This window comes from Euleptes europaea, chromosome 7 (assembly GCF_029931775.1).
Source record: "Euleptes europaea isolate rEulEur1 chromosome 7, rEulEur1.hap1, whole genome shotgun sequence".
Classification (NCBI taxonomy): Eukaryota; Metazoa; Chordata; class Lepidosauria; order Squamata; family Sphaerodactylidae; genus Euleptes; species Euleptes europaea.
Genome location: NC_079318.1, coordinates 10,746,001 through 10,766,848, shown reverse-complemented (window position 1 = coordinate 10,766,848; position 20,848 = coordinate 10,746,001). Strand labels below are relative to the sequence as shown.

Sequence of the window (20,848 nt, the reverse complement as noted above, 5' to 3'; positions counted from 1 at the left end):
CGGTAAAGGGAATTTCTTATTGACCCTCGGCTTATATGCGGGTCAATAAGAAATTCCCTTTTCTGGCCTCAAATTTGGGGGGTTGGCTTATACTCAGGTCGGCTTATACCCGAGTATATTCGGTAATGAAAACTAAACTAAGAAGAAAAAAAGTGACTGGACTGCCCAGATGTTGCAAGTGAAAAATAGTGCTATTCCTTAACATCATTATAGTGCCTTTTGTTGTTGTTGTTGCAGGAAGAACAAAAGCTGCTGCTGCACTGCGTGGAGACTGCAGGTAAAGAAAGGGAGGGGTTTACCAGCACAGCAGGGAGTTACTTAATGGCACACCTCCAAGCTGAAGCCAAAGCAGGTCTCCAGACATTTCTAAAGTTGAACCATGTCAAACATGCTATTTCAAGAATATGAGGGAAGTGCTGTGCAAGGGGCCATCCACGCCACAGAATTGTGCTTCTGTTTCACAATAGGAGGGCGGGGGGGGGGGGGGGGAAGCAACAAATAGGCTTCTGGGGGGGAAATGGACAGAGGCCGAACTAGAGATAATTATTTGTGTCACTTGGAACCAGCATTATAACTGAATGTATTCCTGATGGTCCCTTCATCACAACTGACTGGTTTGGAACCACACCAAGATAGCATAAAATCATTTAAGTCTGCATGCCTAGAAAAACAGCTCATACATTTTCCCACTAGGTGTTGTGCATGTACAGCTTCAGCTATGAAAGAGATCAAAGAGTTCAGCCTTAGAAAAGCCCAGCCGCACATCAATGTCATGCTTCAACAGCTTCACCAACAATTCCTTTACATCCTATAATCACAAACTTCTTCCTTTCTTAAAAATTATAATCCAATTTGTAGTTTATGATTCTTTTGAATGTTTACACTGCAATATATCTGTGAGTCTTTTAAGACACCACAGGAGCTATAGTTGTTTGAACAGTGTTATTTCCGCCGATATTAGGAAAGGGATTAATACCAGGGGCTAGATTCCCTTTATATCAGTTCTATAGATGCAAGTACATTCTGCTATCTTCAGCTCCTGATCCTATGAAGATGTCTGAAAGCTGCTTTAGTAGATAAGAATATAGAGAAATGCAATTATACAGAAGACACAGTAAATATTAAGCAGTGGACTGAGATGAACAGGCATTTGGTAATTTCGTGCAAGTTCATCTTAAATGGCATACAGGTAAAGGAAAGATAGAAATTTCCTCAGAGCAATCCTAATTCTATGCACACCTGAAAACTCTAGAAGCAGAGTACAGACATAATTCTTAGGATCATAGCTTTTCACAAATAGGAACAATATTTTTAGGACTACATCACCAGCAGCAGCAATATTTGATGTGATATTCAAACAAGTCAGTTTATTTGGCTCTGGGTGATCCCTACAATTCAGCACCAAAAACACTGTTTCAGCTTCTCAAAAGTTTACAATCCAAGGACAAAGGATCTGCCAATTTATACATAGGGATTTACAACCAAATGTAAACCAGCAGCCCTGATAAGAGCCGAAACAGGTCTCCCATCTCTCAGGGCCCATGCACATCTCGCTATAATAAAACATTGTAAAAAACATTGGACTATCAGGCCAGAAGGGTTTGGTGGCAAAGCTTTTGATTTCTTACTGGCAAAAGACCAAGCCCGCCAGAGTCACATTAATAACATTTATCACCGCTACTCTATACCTGATGATCTTTTAGATTCTGCTTCAGATAAATCTTTACTTGGTGATTGGGGTGTTTAGGATGGATGCCTTAATTGACAAAGTAACAATCCAAGAGTCTAAATTTCCCCCCTGGTTCCAGAACTATAACAAAGACCATCTTAGATCTTCCTATTTAGTTAACCTCACATCTCAGAACCTTAGGGTGGCTTTCACCTCCCTAAGATTTTAGACCATGCCTTCAGCCTTTCTGACAGGGCGGTACAATAAAATCACAAAGGAACATCACACTTGTATCTGTGAATCTTTATCACCAGAGGACATTTTTCATTATGTGCTATCATGTCTGTTGTTTAGTGAGCCTAGAGCCAAAGTCTTCAATGGAATTTTGAAGGGAGTAAATTTTTGTTCTGAAATTGATTAAAAAATTTTTTTACTCTCTGACTCTGATTCGCATGTCACCTTCAGAATGTCTCAATTTGCTATTGCAGCCAGGAAGATCAGAGCTCTTGAAGCTATTAAGAAAATTTTTGTATAGGAAAGCAAATGAGTGCGATCTTAGTTTTTATCCAGGAAATGTATATTGATGCAATTTTATCCCTTTTTTTGGGCTTTTTGTACATATGTAAGGGTATTTTGTAATGGCCTATGGCTAAACAAATAAATGAATTCTTCTTCTACAACCAAATGGAGCAGTTTATAACAATTCAAGACAGCTGGACTTCCAGGGAAATGAAATAAGGTCCAGTGCTTAGCTATGAATGTGCAGCAGCTAAGACCCCCTTCTTCCATCCATAAGGTTGTATTTTTAAGAAATAGTTATGAGAAAAGACTGAATTTGTCAATTTGTCCCAAGATAGTTATGAGGACTGATAAGAATTGTGAAGGGGCTTTGCATGCAAAAATACTTTTGAACAAAACAGTAAACTGAGTATATGAGCTGCAGAAGCGTAACTACAGGATCAAGATAAAAACGCAATGAGTTAGGACAAATGTCCTCTGGACTGTATCTGTACACAACTCAGGACCAGTTCCACACATGAACACACCTGTGAGGTTCCTTTGTACTGAATCAAACAGGGTAGAACTGGGAAAGAGAGAGGAAGCCCTTTCTACTGGAGTCAGAAAAAAATCTTCACAATCTTGCCTGCGTCCAGGAGGCGGCGCTTCTCCCAACAGTTTAGACTGCAGCATCCTAGAAACTGCTGGAGAATGGAGAATGCACCCTCACACTGTAAAAGACCACAAGAATGCACAACCTCAAGCACACAAGGCCAATTCCTCTCCCTATTGCAGGCCTGCTGATTAAGCAAAACACTTTCCAACTGTGTCGGAGGGCTGCAATGTCTGACCCAGAGCTGTCTTCATGAAGCCAGACACACTGCAATCCAAAGGAAGGAGTGCCATGTACAGAGCTAGAATAAATGTATAAGGAAAAATCCACATCTTACAAAGTAAATGGATAATTATTCACCTTAGCTGGAATTTTGGCAGGGTGATTTTCTAGAATTAATCTCTTCAAGTGAAGAATCCAAAGGCGTTTATCTTGCTGTGATCTAGCCTGTTGCACAAAAATAGAAAATACAAAATAGATGTAATGGCTAGAGACAGGATGATGGTAGGCATGGACAGAGGGCAGATTTTGGCAGAAACACTGGTAGAGTGCTTGGGAGGATCCATCTCCCAGTGACTCCAGCTGTGATGTGGTACAAACTCTAGCAGCTGTCCACAGGATATAGGCATAGAACATATTGTCAAAATGTCACATTTTGGAACACACTTTGGCATAGTATCGTATTTAAGTACCTGGACAGTGTGCTGCATCTTGGGATTTTTGTAGTGGAAGACACTGAAACTAAGAGGTTCCTTTGGTATCACTTCCACCAGCATGAGATTACCACACTGCAACAGAGAGAAGGGAACCATGACAGAAAATCTGGTCATCGGGTCACTCAGTTCAAATAAATGCATTTGATATTTATCTTTTGAACATTTATAAACATCCAGACTCCTTCCTCTGCCCTGAAATATGATGCTTCTTACCCTTCCCTCAGCCAGTACAATTAACATACCAAGATATGAGCTTTGTAGGTAAACGTCTCTTCCCTCTTCTTCGTAATAAGCAGCAGTTTGTCAAAGAGGAACAAAGTTCGCTCATTTTTCGCTCTCTGGATGCGGAATGTTCCTTCTAATACCAGCTCCCCATAGCTTGCAAGATCTGGTCCTTTCCAGTTAGTGAGTAAGCTCTGTATCTCCTGGAAGAAGGGGAATAGTGTAGCAAACACATTAAACATACTGCCTCATGGCATAATTTCATGTGGCAAACCCCACAGAATGATACAGCAACTATCATACTCCTTCAATAGTTTAGATAGTAAAAAAGCATTTCTTCTATAAGAATATTATTGTAACCATCTCATCATACAATACCATATAAATATATTTGTCATAAAATGAGAAAATGGTAAACTAGTCAACATTCCACAGACTGTAATATTATAATGTAAGATAGCCAATTCAGACACACAAACCACTGTCACAGGGACCTTCATATGGTCCAATAGGCATGCTGTATGAGAGACGTCACTGCAAGACTTAGTAGGCCGAAAGGTCCAACATGAGTGAGGAAGGTGATCAATGTATGGAAAGGAACAGGAAGGGGGAAAGAGCATTATACCATGGTGGCAAGAATATGGGCAGGAGAGGGAAAGCATTTGTGATCAAAGGGTCTTTGAAGCCTATGAGAGCAGGAAAGTGCCAGGAACTTTTTCTGCCAATCTGCAATGTACTTTTAGCTTGCATACTTGTTGATTGCCAACACTTGGGGCCCAAGTCCTCCAATTGTCTCCATTTACTATGTATAATACTGTAGCACAAAGCAACTTACAAGGTTTTCAGACATGATCATGGAAGTCCTTCATGCATGCTTATGTGACCCTTATGAATGTGGCACCCAGAGGATTTCCTCAAGTACAAGCAGGTGTCCAATGTAAAACGTGAAAGAAATTAAGAGTATCAAGATCAATCATCCTTTTGTCAGACATTCAACTATATTTTATGGTGCCTATTACAAATACTTTTTCTATAATTCCAAGATTATCAATCTAGTAAATCTCAGTAGTACTATATATGTACTTTTTAGAAGTGGCATTGATGATTTATTTTTGTGAGCTACCTGAACAGGCATCTCTCATTCTATCCATTTTTCTTCCACCCTTCCTTCAAAGAGCAGTATATGTGGTACTCCTCTCCTTCATTTTATTCTCACAACAACTCTGTAGAGAAGGTTACGGCTGAGAACAAGTCCATGATCACCCAGTGAGCTTCACGGCAGAGGGTAGATTTGAACCTAGGTCTCCCAGGTCCTACTCTAATGCTACTTTTTGCTGAACGTTTCCACAGCAATTTAGAACTCAAAATAGAACTCAACTGCTGTGGAAAGGCTCAGCAAATGCCTCTCAGGGAGGCATTTGCAACCTCCCAGACCCAGTCCACTAGCCCCCCTGGCAGATTTAATCAACTGGGAATGGCAAGGGTTGTACAAGTAAATGGTAGGTCTCACACTTTCAAGAATCCCATCCACATCCTCAGACTGAACAAACTGAAAAGTAGAGGAGGGCAGAGAGCTGTTCCTGTTGGCAGTAGAGGATAGGACTCACAATAATGGGTTTAAATTATGGGCAGAAAGGTACCAGCTGGATATTAGGGGAATTTTTTTAAAAGTGAGAGTTGTTCAACACTGGAATCAGCTACCCCGGGAGGTGGTGAGCTCCCCCTCACTGGCAGTCTTTAAGCAGTGGCTGGACAAACACTTGTCAGGGATGCTCTAGGCCCGTGTTGGCGAACTTACGGCATGCGTGCCCGACTTGGCACGCCGAGCCCACTCTGCCGGCACTTGGGGGTAAGTGGCTCGCTGCCGTTGCGTGAGAGGGCCGGGCGCAAGGCAGCAACGTCTGCCCCCTCCCGAGCCTCCCGTCCTGCATTTCCTGGGCTCCAAAAGGCCTCCCGGGTCAGCGTCTGGGCCCCTCCCTCTCTCAGCTGAGCTTCAGCTGCAGCTCAGCTGTTTGTCGGCTCCCGCTCCCCTCTCCGGCTCAGCCCCTCCCATCTCCACCTCGGATGGGGGAGGCTGTAGCTTAGCGCCAACAATGAGGAAGAGAAGTGGGGGTGGAGAAAAGAAGAGGACGGGTGGGAGAGGGGAGGACCAACTTGCGTGTCTCGCTGCAAAGGATTTGGGAGCCGGGCAAGTTGTCCTCCCCTCCCCCCCTTCCGCTGCCCTGCTCCCGCCGGACAGACCAACCCGCGGCGGCATCCACTTCCCCATTGCCCTTTCGCTTCCTTTCACGCCCCTGCCCGTTGGAATGCTGTGCTGCGCCCCTCGCGGGGCAGCTGGTGGGGAGGAGGCTGCAGTGCAGGCCGGCTCCCCTCCGGAGCAGGCGAGGGCCTTCCGAGGGCAGCAGAAAGGGGCCCACCCCAAGCGAGGAGCAAGAATGGGCGCTGCCCTTCTGCAGGCCCCCACCTGCTGTGGGTGGCCCCTGTGCTCCCCCCCCATGGCCCTGGGAAGGACAGAAGGGGCGAGCGGAGCAGCTGCCTGTGGGGCGGAGGGCGCCAGCTGCGTCTCCCATGGCCGGGCTTTTGTGCCTGGCCAACCCCCGCTGCTTAGGCCCGCTTCTGAGCCCAGAGCTGTGGCCTGTGGGTGGCGCCCCAAGGAGCCGGAGGCTCGGGGGCGGTCTGCCTTCGCAAAGTCAGCAGCCAGGAGCCCCTCTGCGAGAGGACGGCCGTGCAGCCCCCGCAACAAACTGGAAGGGGTCTCCGAGGGCCATGGGGTCTGGCCAGGCAAAAAATAATAGCAATTCATGACTATTAGTTAGAATGGATACTAGTCATGCTGCATACCTATTCTCTCTAGTATCAGAGGAGCATGCCTATTAGGTTGGGTGCTGCGGTACACAGGCAGGATGGTGCTGCTGCAGTTGTCTTGTTTGTGGCTTCCTAGAGGCACCTGGTTGGCCACTGTGTGAACAGACTGCTGGACTTGATGTGCCTTGGTCTGATCCAGCAGGGCCTTTCTTATGTTCTTATCCACATGTGCCAAGAAAAGGCAAATCAATGAGCGGCACCTTTCTGTCTGCGCCGTTTTGCCGTTTCATCCATCGAGCCTGTCCTCGAGTCCCCAAATCCACCAGCCTTGCCCCCCCACCCCCAGCCTGGAGCTTCAGTCAGCGGTTTCCAGGCTTGGGGGGGGGGGGGTCGCTTGGCCCGTAAGGGACTCTCTGCCCGCCTCCCCTTCGTTGCATCCCGCGGCCTCCTGTCCTGCCTTGCCTGGCACCGCGTGCAGAGGGCTCACCTGGTCACACTCAGCTCCTGGGAATGGGCAAAGGCGGTGAAACTGCCCTGCCGGGAAACTGCCGCCGGGATGGCAGAACTGGTGCCCTCTGCTCCTGGAGAGCGTGCATGGGGGGCAAGTTCTTGCTGGGCGTATGAGTTGTTTTTTCTAAACTAAAACCTCAGTATTCAGGTTAAATTGCCGCATTGGCACTCGGCAATAAATAAGTGGGTTTTGGGTTGCAGTTTGGGCGCTCGGTCTCTAAAAGGTTCGCCATCATTGCTCTAGGCTGATCCTGCACTGAGTAGGGGATTGGACTAGATGGCCTGTATGGCCCCTTCCAACTCTATGATTCTATGTATCCCACACAACAGGACATGTAGGCACCCTGGGACCATATGATCCATCACTGCTAAAGCAAAGCTGGAATGGATGTGAGAGATTTTATCTGCAATGTGCTGGGCAAAACGGACACAGTGGGCTGCAGAGCACTCCACCTCCTCCTGTAAGGCCAGAGCCCAACAGGCCCCAATAGAAGAAGAGTTGGTTTTAATATGCCCACTTTCTCTGCCACTTAAGGAAGATTCAAACTGGCTTACAATCACCTTCCCTTCCCCTTCCCACAACAGATACCCTGTGAGGTGGGTGGGGCTGAGAGAGCATGACTCGCCCAAGGTCAACCAGCTGGCTTTGTGTGGAGGAGTGGGGAATCAAACCCGGTTCTCCAGCTCAGACTCCACTCGGAAGAGTTCCACAGGTCTACAATGTGCAGATGCAACAGTAGCAGAGAAATACTCTTTCTTCACCACCATCACAGCTGCAGAGTATATTTTAAAATGAGCTCTAGCCCATGCCTTGTCAGATTCATCATGAGTCTCTCCCCAGTGTCATTCTAGCTGTCCTCCTTGTCTTTGCATCATCCACAGCCCCTCAGTAAACCAATGGACTGCTTGGGCTCTACAGCCTGAGAGAGGGGTGCCTGGGAGCAATTGCCCAAACCATTCCCTCATTCCAGAGGTCAACCCTGGCATTTACAGGAGTGCTGATCACATCAACAGAAAAAATCCCCTAATACCATGTGATGCAATTTATTTCTAACCCACATTTCTTCCTAATAGGGAAATAAAACAGCTTATATTGTTCTCCTCTCTACTGTTCTATACTCACAACAACCCTGTGAGGTATGTTATGCTGAAAGTGTATGACAGGCCCAAAACTACCCAGCAAGCTTCCATGGCAGAGTGAGGATTGAAACCTGGGTCTCCCAGATGCTAGCCTGACTCTCCAAGCCCTGCACCACACTGGTACTGTATGTAAGCATACAACAAGATTAAACTCCACATTTGAAAAAGAAATCTGCAAATATGCAGATAAAGGCATAAACACAATATTTTATAATGCTGTTGCTAAATACATCTAAGCAAAAGCCAAGGAGAAATCTAAAATACAACCAGGAAGCATCCGTAACTCACCTGCAGCCTGATAGCATGTTCATGTTTTCTCTTCATGTCATTAATATGCCACGCCACTCTCTGCATTGTATCTATAGCATTGAGTACCACGTCATAACCTTCAGTGTCCTTGTCAAGGTGGTTTTCTATCTCCTGGAAAAAAAGCCAATGAAGAACAAAATAATTTATAAACTGCCAGAGGCTTGCAGCCAAACAATTTGGCAGGTACAATCCATTAAATAGGTGAAACCCAGCTGCCCCCTCCAGCTACAGACAACCTGTTTAGTTGGTCTAAAATGTTTCTTGCAGGTTCATTCCAACAGCACAGACTTCCACCAATCCTTAGGCTGTGTGTGAGAGAATCTCTTTCAGCCCCACATTACCACTGGTGGTCAACTCATAGCATACATTCCTCTTCTTTTAAAGCTCTTCCTTTCCTTCAAGTCTCCATTTGAGCCCTGATTCCCAGGAAGCTAAGGGGGGCCAACTCTGCAATGAGGCTAAGTAAAGTAGTTGTCTCAGGTGGCAGATCTTGGATGCAATATCCCCGCCTCCAGTCCTACCTACCCACCCATCCCCTCCATCTTCCCCTTCACTTCTGCCCAGAAGCCAGAAAAGCTCTTCACTTTTCCCGGTGTCTTTAGGAAGAGTGCAGCAACTAAACCAGCTTGGTGGGTCACTCTGGTGGGTTGTCATAAATGCCTGACAGGTTTTGTTTGATTTTGTGGGTTGCAACTTATATAAGCCTGTCTTATGACAACTGCATCATCACAGCTGCATTGCAAAGGCAGAATGTCTCCACACTTGATGGAAATCGTGAATCAGTCATTTGGTGTCTGGATGCACCTGCCTTTAATTCTGGCGACAAAACTCCAGTTTGATCATTACAGGGAGCAGGCCAGGCCAAGGCCATTCATTCACTCATTCATTCAAGGAAGTCTACATAGCACCTAGGCTATTAGGCAAAATAATGTAACAATCAATTAAGTACATGAGATAGAAGAACACTCATCACTTTAGGAAAAAGTTAAATACTGCGTGCATAATTTCAACAATGAGCAGGCACTAATGTTGGAAGCCAGCACAGAATCCACAAACACCTGAGGGTCCTGAAATTTAATCAATGTCATCTAATGGGAAGCATATTATAAAAACAATTGAATAAAAAAATGTGAAAATATCACAAAGCTATAAAGTTATTTACTTTATTTGCCATCATGCACGCACACACAAATCTGGTCTGACCTCCATTTCCAGCTGCTCTCACCATCTAGAGGCTGAGAAACATACAACTGTTTTTAATTTAAATTATATCACTCATGATTCTTTAACCACTGACATCAGAAGCACAGACTGTAGTAAAACTGAAGCAGTCTGATGCAGTAAGTGATCATGCATTTGATGAAGTGAGCTCTAGCCCATGAAAATGTATTACGGCATCATAAATCTTAGTCTTAGGGAGCTATAAAACTCCTTTGTTACTTTTGCTGCAACAGACTACCGACATGGCTACCTTTCCGGAATGAAACCTTTGCGTTAAAAAAATGACCATCTACTTACCACAAGTACTCCTGTGTTAGAAGTTCAGATTGTTTCATGCCATGTGTACACGCACACTCATGCACCTACCAGTCATCCCAGTAAAGAACTGAATTATCTAAACAAGACTTTGGTCATTTACGCATGGTCGCTGAAGCCTCCTTTATTCCCTGTTTCAGCCAGGATCAAATTTTTCGGAACACACGCTATCTCATTCCTTGTCGGCTCAACCCTGTTTCAAAGCAAAATGAACCCGGCTTTGAAACATTCCTCTTTTGCCCGAATCAAACCGTTCATCCTGGCTGATTCCGGAATCACTGAGCGAGCGTACAACTTTCTCGGGTTGAGCTTCGCCCCACCCTTTTCCAAACCCCTCTTCAAGGTAGCATGCAGATAGCCAAACAGGGAAAGCACAGAAGATTGGCGTCTCTCACAGCCAATCACGAAGCAGTGTGTAAAGAGGCAGGGATTCAAGTGCTTCCTGCTACCTCAGAGCTCTTTCTGAGCAAAAGAAAGGCTTTTTAAAAATGAGGCTTGGATTTCTCCTCTCCCCCTTCTTTCAGATTGCTCCGTTTTTTGTTTTTTCAATGCTTTTTTATGCGGCAGTTGGGTTTGGGGGGGGAAAATCTTCTCTCGTGAGGTTAGCCAATTACAGAGCATTTAAAGGGGTGGGACTGGATTTGAGCTTAGGAGACTGCTTTTCTGTATTCATGGTTCGATTAGCACACAGTTTTGTCCCTGATCATTCCAGCCAATGCATACAGTTTCCCCCAACCCGGGTTACTTTGAACCTGGCTGAAACAGGGAATAAAGGAGGTTAAAGCGACCCGTGAATAAATGACCAGAGTGTCACAAAAGGATCTGTGGCAGTCATGGGGGCAGGAAGGAGAAAAAGAAAGGAAGAAAAAGTAGAAAGGGGTGAGAAAGGGCAAAGAGAAAGGACAGTGTGGGTGGTAATGGGAAGGAAAAAGTACATCTTAACAATAGGTACCAAAGGAGGTGACAGGGTAGAAAGAAGGTAGAAGAGGGCCAGTGTGCTGTAGTGATGAGGGTGTCAGATTAGGATCTGGGAGATCTGGATTCAGATCTAGAAGCTGCAGCACAAAATCCCTCCTGTGGTGTTCTGCAGGGGTCTGTACTGATGTCAATGAACATCTGTGTAACAGACATAAATATTTTCCAAAGCTTTGGTGTGGAGTGTCATCAATTTGCTGCTGACATCCAGCTATACTTCACAACAAGCAACCAGAAATTGCCATCTCTGTATTAGGACAGTGTCTGAAAGTCATAGCAAAGTAGCTAAGGAAGGACACATTGGAGCTTCACTTTACTTGCAGTATGGAAAAGACTCCCTGAGAATGCAAGACCACTCCAATCTTGCAAAGATCCTGCACATTCTATAAAGCAGAGCTATTCCAATGTGCTTTTAGTAATTCTTGACTGGAGGTCAGTCAGTGTGATGAGCAATAAGTAATGGTTTGCTTTTTCTGTCTTTATATCTGTATGATATTTCTGAATCAATGGTTTTTAGATTTAACGTGGTTTTTAATGATGTAAGATGTTTTGGGTCCCATAGGTCAGGAGACAAGCTGGATATAAATATTTTAAATAAAAACATTTCCCACTATGTCATCATGCTTGGGTGAACTTGGGCCAGCCACTTTTTCTCAGCCTAACTTACCTCATAGGCTTGTTGTGAGGAAGTCAGTTTTGCTCTGGAAAGAAGGGCAATACAAAAGTGCAAGGAGAGAAGATTCAAACTAGAACTTAAATGACGACATACGTGCAAAAGTAGGTGATATTTGAGTATTCGCTGGACGGGTTTTAACAGATAGGATCCCAAAGGTAAAGAATGTTGTAAGGCTTCTTGTTGCTCTTTGAAAAACTTTGCTAGAGACTTGTTCCTCATGCATTCTGTTAGTACAGCCACAGACCTGGAAGAATAACACAAAGCTTTTAAAGTTGTTCTCTATTCATTGCACAGAAAACCATAGTTTCAAATCCATACATCCGACAGCAGTGGAATTGCCTGCTCTGGACTGCTACAAGTGTCATGCATTTGCTAAGTGGAAATCACTTTAGGGGTGAGGAATGTCAGGCCCGGGGGCCATTTAAGTCCCGCGAAATCATTTGGTCTGGTCCTTCGTGGGTCCTGGCCGATCTCTAGCTCAGAAGGATCTAAGACTGGCAATCTGCCCCCTCCCGCAGACAGGAATAGCCTCTATTCAAGGCAGATGTGAGGTTATTTTGCCAAGAAAAGGAACCTATTTTCCCCCTTGCAGAAGAGTCATTAGCTATGGAACTGCTAGGACTGCCCAAGAAACTGTATTAACCCTCTGTACTACAAGAGGGCTGGGGGCGGAAGTGGAGACAATGGAGGGGTTAAAGGGGGCAGGGCCAGAATCCCTGCAGGGGGGCAAGTTCTTAGCCGGTGTGTCCTCATTTCATCCCTGCAGGCGGAGATAGCAGGAGCCAGCTGTAGAATCCGGCCCCAACCATGAGGAGCAGGAGCAACTCCGGCGTGTGGCTGGATGGCTACACCCGGCTGGTGCAACAGACCATCCTGTGCCATCAGGTGGGCAAGTGCACCACCGGTTGGATGCCTGCCTGCTTGCCCGTGCCAGGGGGGGTCACCTGGGGTAGCTGCCTGCTTGGGGCTTGGTCGGCTAATTTTTCAGTTGATAATTATGTATGACACGTGAATGATGTTATAAATATCCAAATGGCCCTTGGCGGAAAAAAGGTTCCCCACCCCTGGTGTAGAGGATAAGTGAAAGCATCACGTTTGACAACTGTACAGTCCACAAAGGGATGACTATGCGATCGTTACACTTAATAAGCATTCTGCATGTCGTTGCCCCTTCTATCAAAGCACCTGAGAAAATGGTACCTTCTGTCAGTGTTTCATAAATATTACATTCATATCACATTACAAATATAAATGGTCTAACATCATCACTAACATTGTCATTCCATGTCATTAAAAAATGAACACCTTTCAATAAATTTATCTGACTGAATGAGTCTCTGTGCCAACAGATTAATTCAGACATATGATCCACTTTTCAGTTCTGAACTATCCAATCACAGAGGCTTCATGTGCTTTCTACCACATGGCAATGCGTTGTCTTGCTGTTGTTAACAAACTAGCTGTTAATTCAATGTCTGTGGATTAGTTTAAATGCACAAAAATGATCACATTCATTATGTTAGGTTGGGATAGAGAGCGGAGTAGAAATCTTCAACACTTTCCCAAAGTACAAAATGAAAAGGAAAAAAGGACACAAAAGATACTCATACCTTGGGTAATTGGTGCAATACTGAGTGTATATGTGAAAATCTTCACTCTGTGTACAAGAGGGGAGGGGAAGCTTATTTAGTATCTGCATTTATCACAGCTTCTCAGAAATTCTGAAGCCTTACTAACTTTAAACAATTTTTAAAATACTACCAGCCTATAAATATGCAATGTATTCATATGTGGCCTGAAAAGAGAAAATAAAGAAGTCTGTTAAGTTTCGTAGAGACCATTCTTGCCTATAAGAGTCAAGCTGTATTGGTGGTATTTACAAGTCTGCTTGAAAAATGTAGACACCAAGCTTTTATTTACAGTTCACCGCACAACTTATCTTATTCCAGAAAACAAAAAAGTCATATGTATTTGGTATTCAAAACGTAACATCCTTTTCTCATCATTCTAAGATTTGGAGCAATTTTTGATGTATTTGAGCATTCAAAAGGGGAAAAAACAAAACATCTTACACATGATTAAAAGCATTTCTCTGTACAGCAGTTTGCCCATATTCATAACTGCTCTAGCAAATCACCAGCTACCAGAAATTCTGGAATTCCAGGGAAATACATAAAAGGGCTGTTTCACAGAATACATTTTGATTTACTACCGTCTCCAATGGATGTGGAATGCTATAGTATAGCCTGATCTCATCAGATCTCAGAAGCTAAGCTGGATCAGTACTTGGAAAGGAGACCTCCAAGAAAGACTCTGCAGAGGAAACGATATACAACTAGCAAACTACCTCTGCTTAATTACTTGCCTTGAAAAACCCACCAGCCAGTTGCTACTTGAGGGCACTTTATACACACACACACACCATACCGAACGGAAACGGTGATGTACAAATTGGATGGCTGTAAGCAGCAGCAACTCCCATGACTGCAGCTAAGAAAAAAAAGTATTGACAAATTGCTTCTGCTATCCATACTCATATAGTTCTAGTATTGCTATACCTGGCTTGGGAAATACCTGGTGATTTGGGGATGGAGCCTGGGGAAGGTAAAGTTTGCAGAAGGGAGGGGGCTCAGTGGAGATGTGATGCCATTTCTTCTAGGGGAACTGATCTCTGTAGTCTGGAGATCAGTTATAATTTCAAGAGCAAGCAAGGCCCCACTTTGAGGCTGGTAACCCTACTTAATTCACCTATTACATTTGCCTCTGGCCAAGACTGCTCACTCTTGTGTGAACGAGCCCCTAATTGAGGAAAACATTTGCATAAGCATTTTGGCATGTGCTATGGTCAAAACAGGCTATCTGACTTTTTAAAAAGAGATCAGTAAAACCATTCACCCTGCTTAAAAGCCTGCCTTGTTACCAGATAACAGTCCAGCCAGTAATTATGAAACATTTCAGCTGAACTTTGCTGATGTATAGCTAGATACTTCATCATTTTCCCAATTTGAATTCACGTAGTTCTCTTCACCGAGGAACAAAAACTTGCATCACAACCTATTAAATGTACGTGCTTTAAAGTAAACAGCTAGGGCAGAAATCTACCCCTGCAAGGAACTAGTAATCAAGTTAACCACAATCTCCAACAGACGTTACAGTCTGTAATTAGCCGATGGAATCAGTAGACTCTCATAACTCTTATCTTTCATAATAAAGATGAAAGCCCTCCAACAACATCTCCAAATGTAGGATTCAATGTTAACATTATACCCAAACAGTAAATAAGAATTTAAAGCAAACAAATATGAAAAGCAGGAAACAATACAAAGAATCACAACTATGCTGATCTCTCACAGCCACAACTACAAATGCCATCCCATGAATGGAAATTTTTTTGAGCTGTCATAAGAATTGTGTTTTATACTATTTACTACAGAACACATATATTACAAATACAGGCATATATTATAAATACAACTGAATCCATTTTACAAACTATTTAATTTATTTACTTGATTTATAGTCTGCCTTGATACCTTGGCCCAGTCTCATTTCTCAGAACTCTCTCAGCCCAGGCAGAGGCAGGCAATGGCAAATCACATCCAAATATCTCTTGGAAACCCTACAGGGTCTCCATAAATCAGCTGTGACTTGGCGACACACACACACACACACACACACAGAGTCTGCCTTTCTCAATGAGACTCAAGGCAACTTATGCGTTAAATTAGGCCTAAAAAACTTTTCGCTCTCTTACAAAAATGTCTACATCACCAACACAATAGTTTCAATTATTTAGCTACTAATATAAAAGTAGGTACTAATATAAAAGTAGGTGGCCAGATGCAATCCAAGCTGAGCCTCAGTAGCACTGCCAGTGCTGCAGGGATTACCACTTGGCTTGGACACAGCTACTGGTGGCAACAATCGGCACGGACTCACCTTTTGCCTCCTCCTGCACCACCACAGCCTAGGTTAAAGTTGAGCTGTTCTGTGGGAGAAGGCAATGGGTAAACTTGGTGCAGCCCAAACCACAGGATTCCTGCCAGGGCTAAGCAGTTCACAGAATCATAGTATCATAGAGTTGGAAGGGGCCATGTAGGCCATCTAGTCCAACCCCTTGATCAATGCAGGATCAGCCTAGAGCTCCTAGTTTGCTCCGAGGCCATTTTAACGGCCAAATCCAGTCCTGTCCTTAGTCAAGTCACATTTTATGATCTGTGAAGGTATAGCATTTTTGTGTGGGCCCTTTTTAACAACACATTTTCTCACAGGTCACTGTTCTCTTTCTTTTGTGTCTGTGGAATATGAACATCAGAAGGACTGGCTATGTTGCTGTGCCTGAATGACAGTCTCTTTCTCCTGGTCAGTATGTGGCACAGCTATGTTGTTTCTAGCTCCACACTTGCTCTTTGATAGGCTGTATGGGGCACAGATGCCTCACAGTTCATATTTATGCTTTGTGGCTGCAGCACTGAACCAATTCACAGATAACTGGTCCTGCTGATGTAGATGGAGTCATGGACAGTGTCATCGTTTTCCTCACCTCCCTCTCGAACACACATTTTCCACTCAGAGCCTCACACGCTACAACTTCACTGGCACACCTTCACTACCCTACTGACATCTGTAGCTTGCCGCCCAGGTGCACCACTTCAATATTCAAGACCTTTGCCAGTGATCCAATCCACATTCCCCTTGCATAACAGGCCAAAGCAGAATATTTTACAGACTATCAAAGTTAGAATTAAGGTGTGGTGTTGTTTTTGCAAAGTAGATACCACACATAAAGAAGAAAGTCATGCCATAATATACTTGGCATGTTTATTGTCCATCAAACCTGCATTTCTAGTTAACATCACAGATGCTTACATCTGTAGGAAGCACCTTTGATGTTCAACAAAAGCTGTGCAACATGGATGGTGGCCAGCAGATAGCCTTAAATCTACAATGTGAGATATGCAATAGTCCTCAACCTATGCAAGTGATAATGTTATGTAGTACTTAGGAAAACCATAAAGTATAAATCCATATTTAAAAAAGATGCCTTTACAGATGCTACTACTATTGTGTACAAGTGAAGAGAAGAGAAGGCAGGGGAGAAGATATGGAAGAAATTAATATCCAGACTGCCCAATGCCAGACTTCAACATGGCTGAAAAATAACCACTGTCTTTAAATGTCTAAATCATCTAACTCCATTGAACCTGCATGGGTTAAGTACTTGGAGTCAAAGATTTCCCATCAGACGTTCCTAAACACCCTCTCTAAGTAAAGGCAGAGAACTTCAAGCTCAAATGCCTCAGCAGATAAAAAGGGGGAAAGTTCCAATCATTAGAATTAGAGACAAAAGCCAAAACAATTAACCAGACTCAAAACCACCAAAATAACTTTCTCTATTTCTAAAATGCAACAATGAACCAAACTAAAGATAGAACTTTCACCCATCAGGAGCTTCAGCACTAACTGGGACCCATCATTATGCTTGCAAAGTAGCTGGGGAGAGCTCTTGCCTAGGCAAAAAGAATAAATGGAATGTCTATGCCACAGTTCTTAAGTCTTGATTCTGGGGTCTTTAATCTCAAAGGGTTACAGAACAGAAAATTGCCAGTAAGCCCCAAAGAACTACTTTGGCAAACTTGCAAGCCTGGAAAGAGCACTTTACTACAGTCTGCAGGCACTTCTGCTCCCTCACTTCCTGTCCCAAAGAGTATCACAGCTTTGCCTTCAAACACAAAATTGGGGAGCTGATTAGGGTTACCACATGTAAGCCTAACAATTGCACAAGATTTCTGAGGTGGAGCATGAGGAGGAGGAGCATTGTTCAACATATAAAAACATAAGAAAAGCCATGCTGGATCAGACCAAGGCCCAGCAAGTCCAGCAAGCTGTTCACACAATGGCCAACCAGGTGCCTCTAGGAAGCCTATAAACAAGACAACTGCAGCAGAATTATCCTGCCTGTGTTCCACAGCAACTTATATCATAGGCATGCTCCTCTGATCCTGGAGAGAATAGGTATGCATCATGACTAGTATCCATTTTTACTAGTAGCCATGAATAGCTCTCTCCTCCATGAACACGTTCACTCCCCTCTTAAAGCCTTCCAAGTTGGCAGCCATCACCATATCCTGGGGCAGGGAGTTCCACAATTTAACTATGCATTGTGTGAAGAAATACTTCCTTTTATCTGTTTTGAAGGTAAAGACCTGGAAGTGAGGTCACCACATCGAGCAACACTCTAAGAATTCCCCCAATCACTATACTAAATACCATAAAGATTGGGGAAATACCTAGAGCATCATCCAATATGGTGACACCACATCTGAGACTTCACCCAGAACTGACAAAGTTGTAACTTCGTGCAACACTATCTTCCCATTTTTGCTCCCACTGCCACATTGAGCACTGAGGGGGATAGGAGTGCAGGGGCCACCCTATAGTTGATGGAGACTTTAGTTTTCAGAAAATTCTGGCTATGGTTTTAAATAAGCCACAAAAGAAAAAACACACAAAGAAATGCAAGTTTCTGATTATCAGAAGAAAAACCATGCTGGCACTGTTGGGCTAATGTTCAGAAATCATTCCAATGACTGGGAGGCACAGGTACTAGCACCTATGCAAGTCTAATGACCTTTTTTCAAGACATCTTAGTCCATCCCCATCACATCAACAAGCAATATCTAGGGTTCCCAGACCCCTGCCGGGGGCAGGGATTCCCCACTTTGAGGTCCCTCCCCCTAGCACAGATGGCTGGTGGGGGGCTTATCAGCAGCAAACTGAGGCCAAGGTTTCTGTTGCCAGCATTGCTCTCATTTCTGGCATTCACTGGAAGTGAAACCATCTCACCACCAGCAATGTGAGGAAGCTCTGGTTTTTGGGCAAAAGCTCCATGATAAAATGGCTTCTACTATAGAGTTTTTGCTCAAAGGCTAGAGCATTCTCACATTACCGGTGGCATGATGACATACATCCAATGTATGCCGGAAGTGAAAGCAACACATTGCTGGCAACAGAGGCCTAGGCCTTAGTTTGCTGTTAGTAAGTTCCCCCCCCCCATCCCATGCCAGTTGCCAGGGGGTACCTGACAACCCTACCAATAGCAGATCATTCCATCTTCCCTTCCCATAAAGACTTCTTAAACCCTGGAAGCAGAATAAATTATTAAAATAGAAAAAGAAAATCTCCCATCAAAGAAATTCTTTTACAATAAAGCATCAGTAACTACAGTAAATAACTTATGTTACATATACGAGGCTATCCTCAACAGAATCAAGGTCTCCTGCACAAATACAGAAAGCAGAAAACCTATACATATGATTGTCCTATATTATGAAATATGGGAATCTGATAACATGTGGTAGGCCTAATAGGAGCTTTAAGGAGGGGGCCCTGTCAGTGTATATTGGCTACGTCAGTTGCATGAAGTGAGGAGGTTGAACAAAACTCAACCTTAATGTTCAACACTGAGGCAATAAAGAATTTCCCAGCCTGTTCCAGTCTGCCTGTAAGGGTCTGGTATTCTTTACTCCCCTTCCCCACTTTGATCCTTGCCTATCTCTTTGAACTCGTAAAAGCGGTTCACACCTCCCCGCAACCCGGCGCCTCTGCTGTCTTTCCCAGGTGCCCTCCCCTACCGCGCTTCCTGTGAGCACTCCCTCAGGCCGAGTCCGGCCTTGAAGATCTGATAGCCCTAGCAGCCTTGCTGGGACCCGTTTGATGTTTTGTATTGCACCAATCTATCTTGTAACTTCCCATAACATCAGTGTGAACCCTAGTGCCCTGGAATAGATATATTTTGTAACCCGGCTATGCCAATTCACTTGCAACTTTGAATCCGTGTCTGTCTCATCTGTCTGAAGCCTTCAATAAATCTATTGTTTCTGCATTCAAGCCTGAGCAGTGATTTTGCGAAGTTAGCCCAGGGAGTTGGGAACTCTCACATTAAGTTGCAAGTCACTGCCTTTTCGCTCTGCGTCTGTACCTTAAGGGACAGTAATGCAAGGCGACGAGGATCCCTCTTCCCCCCCGGCTTCACCGGGGAAACCCGAGGTTCCGGAGAAACCTGACCCAAAGGAGGAGGATGCCAGGCGGAAGGTACCCGGCCCCCCACACCCAGGACCGGGCTTGGGCACGAAGCCCAAGAACACCTTTAACTCCTGGCTGGACTCTCCGAAGGGTTGGTCGCTTTCCCGGACCGAGGCGAAGCATCGCCGTTTGGGACTGTCCGGCACGGGGCTCGTGGACGACCCCGCGCGTAAAGAGGTCCTGATGGACGAGGAACGGAGGCTTTGGCAGGAGGAACGCCAAGCTATGCTGGAGCGGATGGATGCCATGCAAGCCGTGATGGGTGAGATGGCAGCCGCTATGGACGCGCTGAAGGTACAGCCTCCCCCCGGCAACCCTCCGGATGGAACGCCGGCGACTCCTCCCGCTCCTCCCAGCGCTCCGGCCCGCCGTGACCTGAAAATCACGTACGATGGGTCGGGGGATCAGTTAACCTTCTTTATGGTCCAAGTGGATATTTTTATGAGGGAACAGGCCCGGACCTTCACCTCGGAAGAGTCCCAGGTCCAGTATGTGGCCTCCCTTCTCCAAGGAGAAGCGGCCGCGTGGATGGTGTTACAATATGAACTCCGCTCCCCTGTGCTGCGGAATCTGGATGAGTTTATGGTCGCTCTCCGCAACAGATTCGAGGACCCGAACCTGGGGGAGCGGGCTAAGGCCACTCTGATGCAACTGCGCCAAGGGACTAAGTCGGTGGCGCAGTATGCGAGTGAATTCCAGTCTCTGTCGAGCAGAATTCTGGACTGGAGCGAGGCGACCCGGGTGCAGTGCTTCAGGGAGGGACTAAACCCGGACCTGCAACATTGGGCCTTCATGCAAGGCAACCCCCCGGACGTCGAGGGCTGGGTGCGCCACGCCGCCGACATCGAAAATCGGAAGCAGCTCCTGACCCTGTCCAGACAGCGCACCGGTCGCGACTCGAAGCCGAAAGGGGACCGGCCCGGCGGTATCAAGGATTCCCGAACCCCGGGGTGCCCCTCCACAGCCGAACGCCACAAGCGCTTTGAAACCGGGGTGTGCTTGGTGTGCGGTGGCAAGGGCCATTTCGCCTCGCAGTGCCCGTCCCGTTCCGGACGCCCAGCTACCCCTCGCCCAACCCCGGCCGAACCGGGGAA

The 20,848-nt window shown here is 45.2% G+C and overlaps 1 protein-coding gene across 1 annotated transcript in view; it reads right to left on the bottom strand.

Annotated features, from left to right (window-relative positions):
* The window catches only part of PLEKHG1 (pleckstrin homology and RhoGEF domain containing G1), a 122,235-nt gene that overhangs the window by 14,336 nt on the left and 87,051 nt on the right, over positions 1 to 20,848 (bottom strand). Inside the window, exons 5-10 of the mRNA XM_056853198.1 lie at positions 13,280 to 13,326; positions 11,763 to 11,913; positions 8,462 to 8,593; positions 3,739 to 3,921; positions 3,473 to 3,568; positions 3,141 to 3,227 (exon numbers count right to left, since the gene is read on the bottom strand). Coding sequence (XP_056709176.1) covers positions 3,141 to 3,227; positions 3,473 to 3,568; positions 3,739 to 3,921; positions 8,462 to 8,593; positions 11,763 to 11,913; positions 13,280 to 13,326 — 696 coding nt within the window. The remainder of the gene's footprint in view (positions 1 to 3,140; positions 3,228 to 3,472; positions 3,569 to 3,738; positions 3,922 to 8,461; positions 8,594 to 11,762; positions 11,914 to 13,279; positions 13,327 to 20,848) is intronic.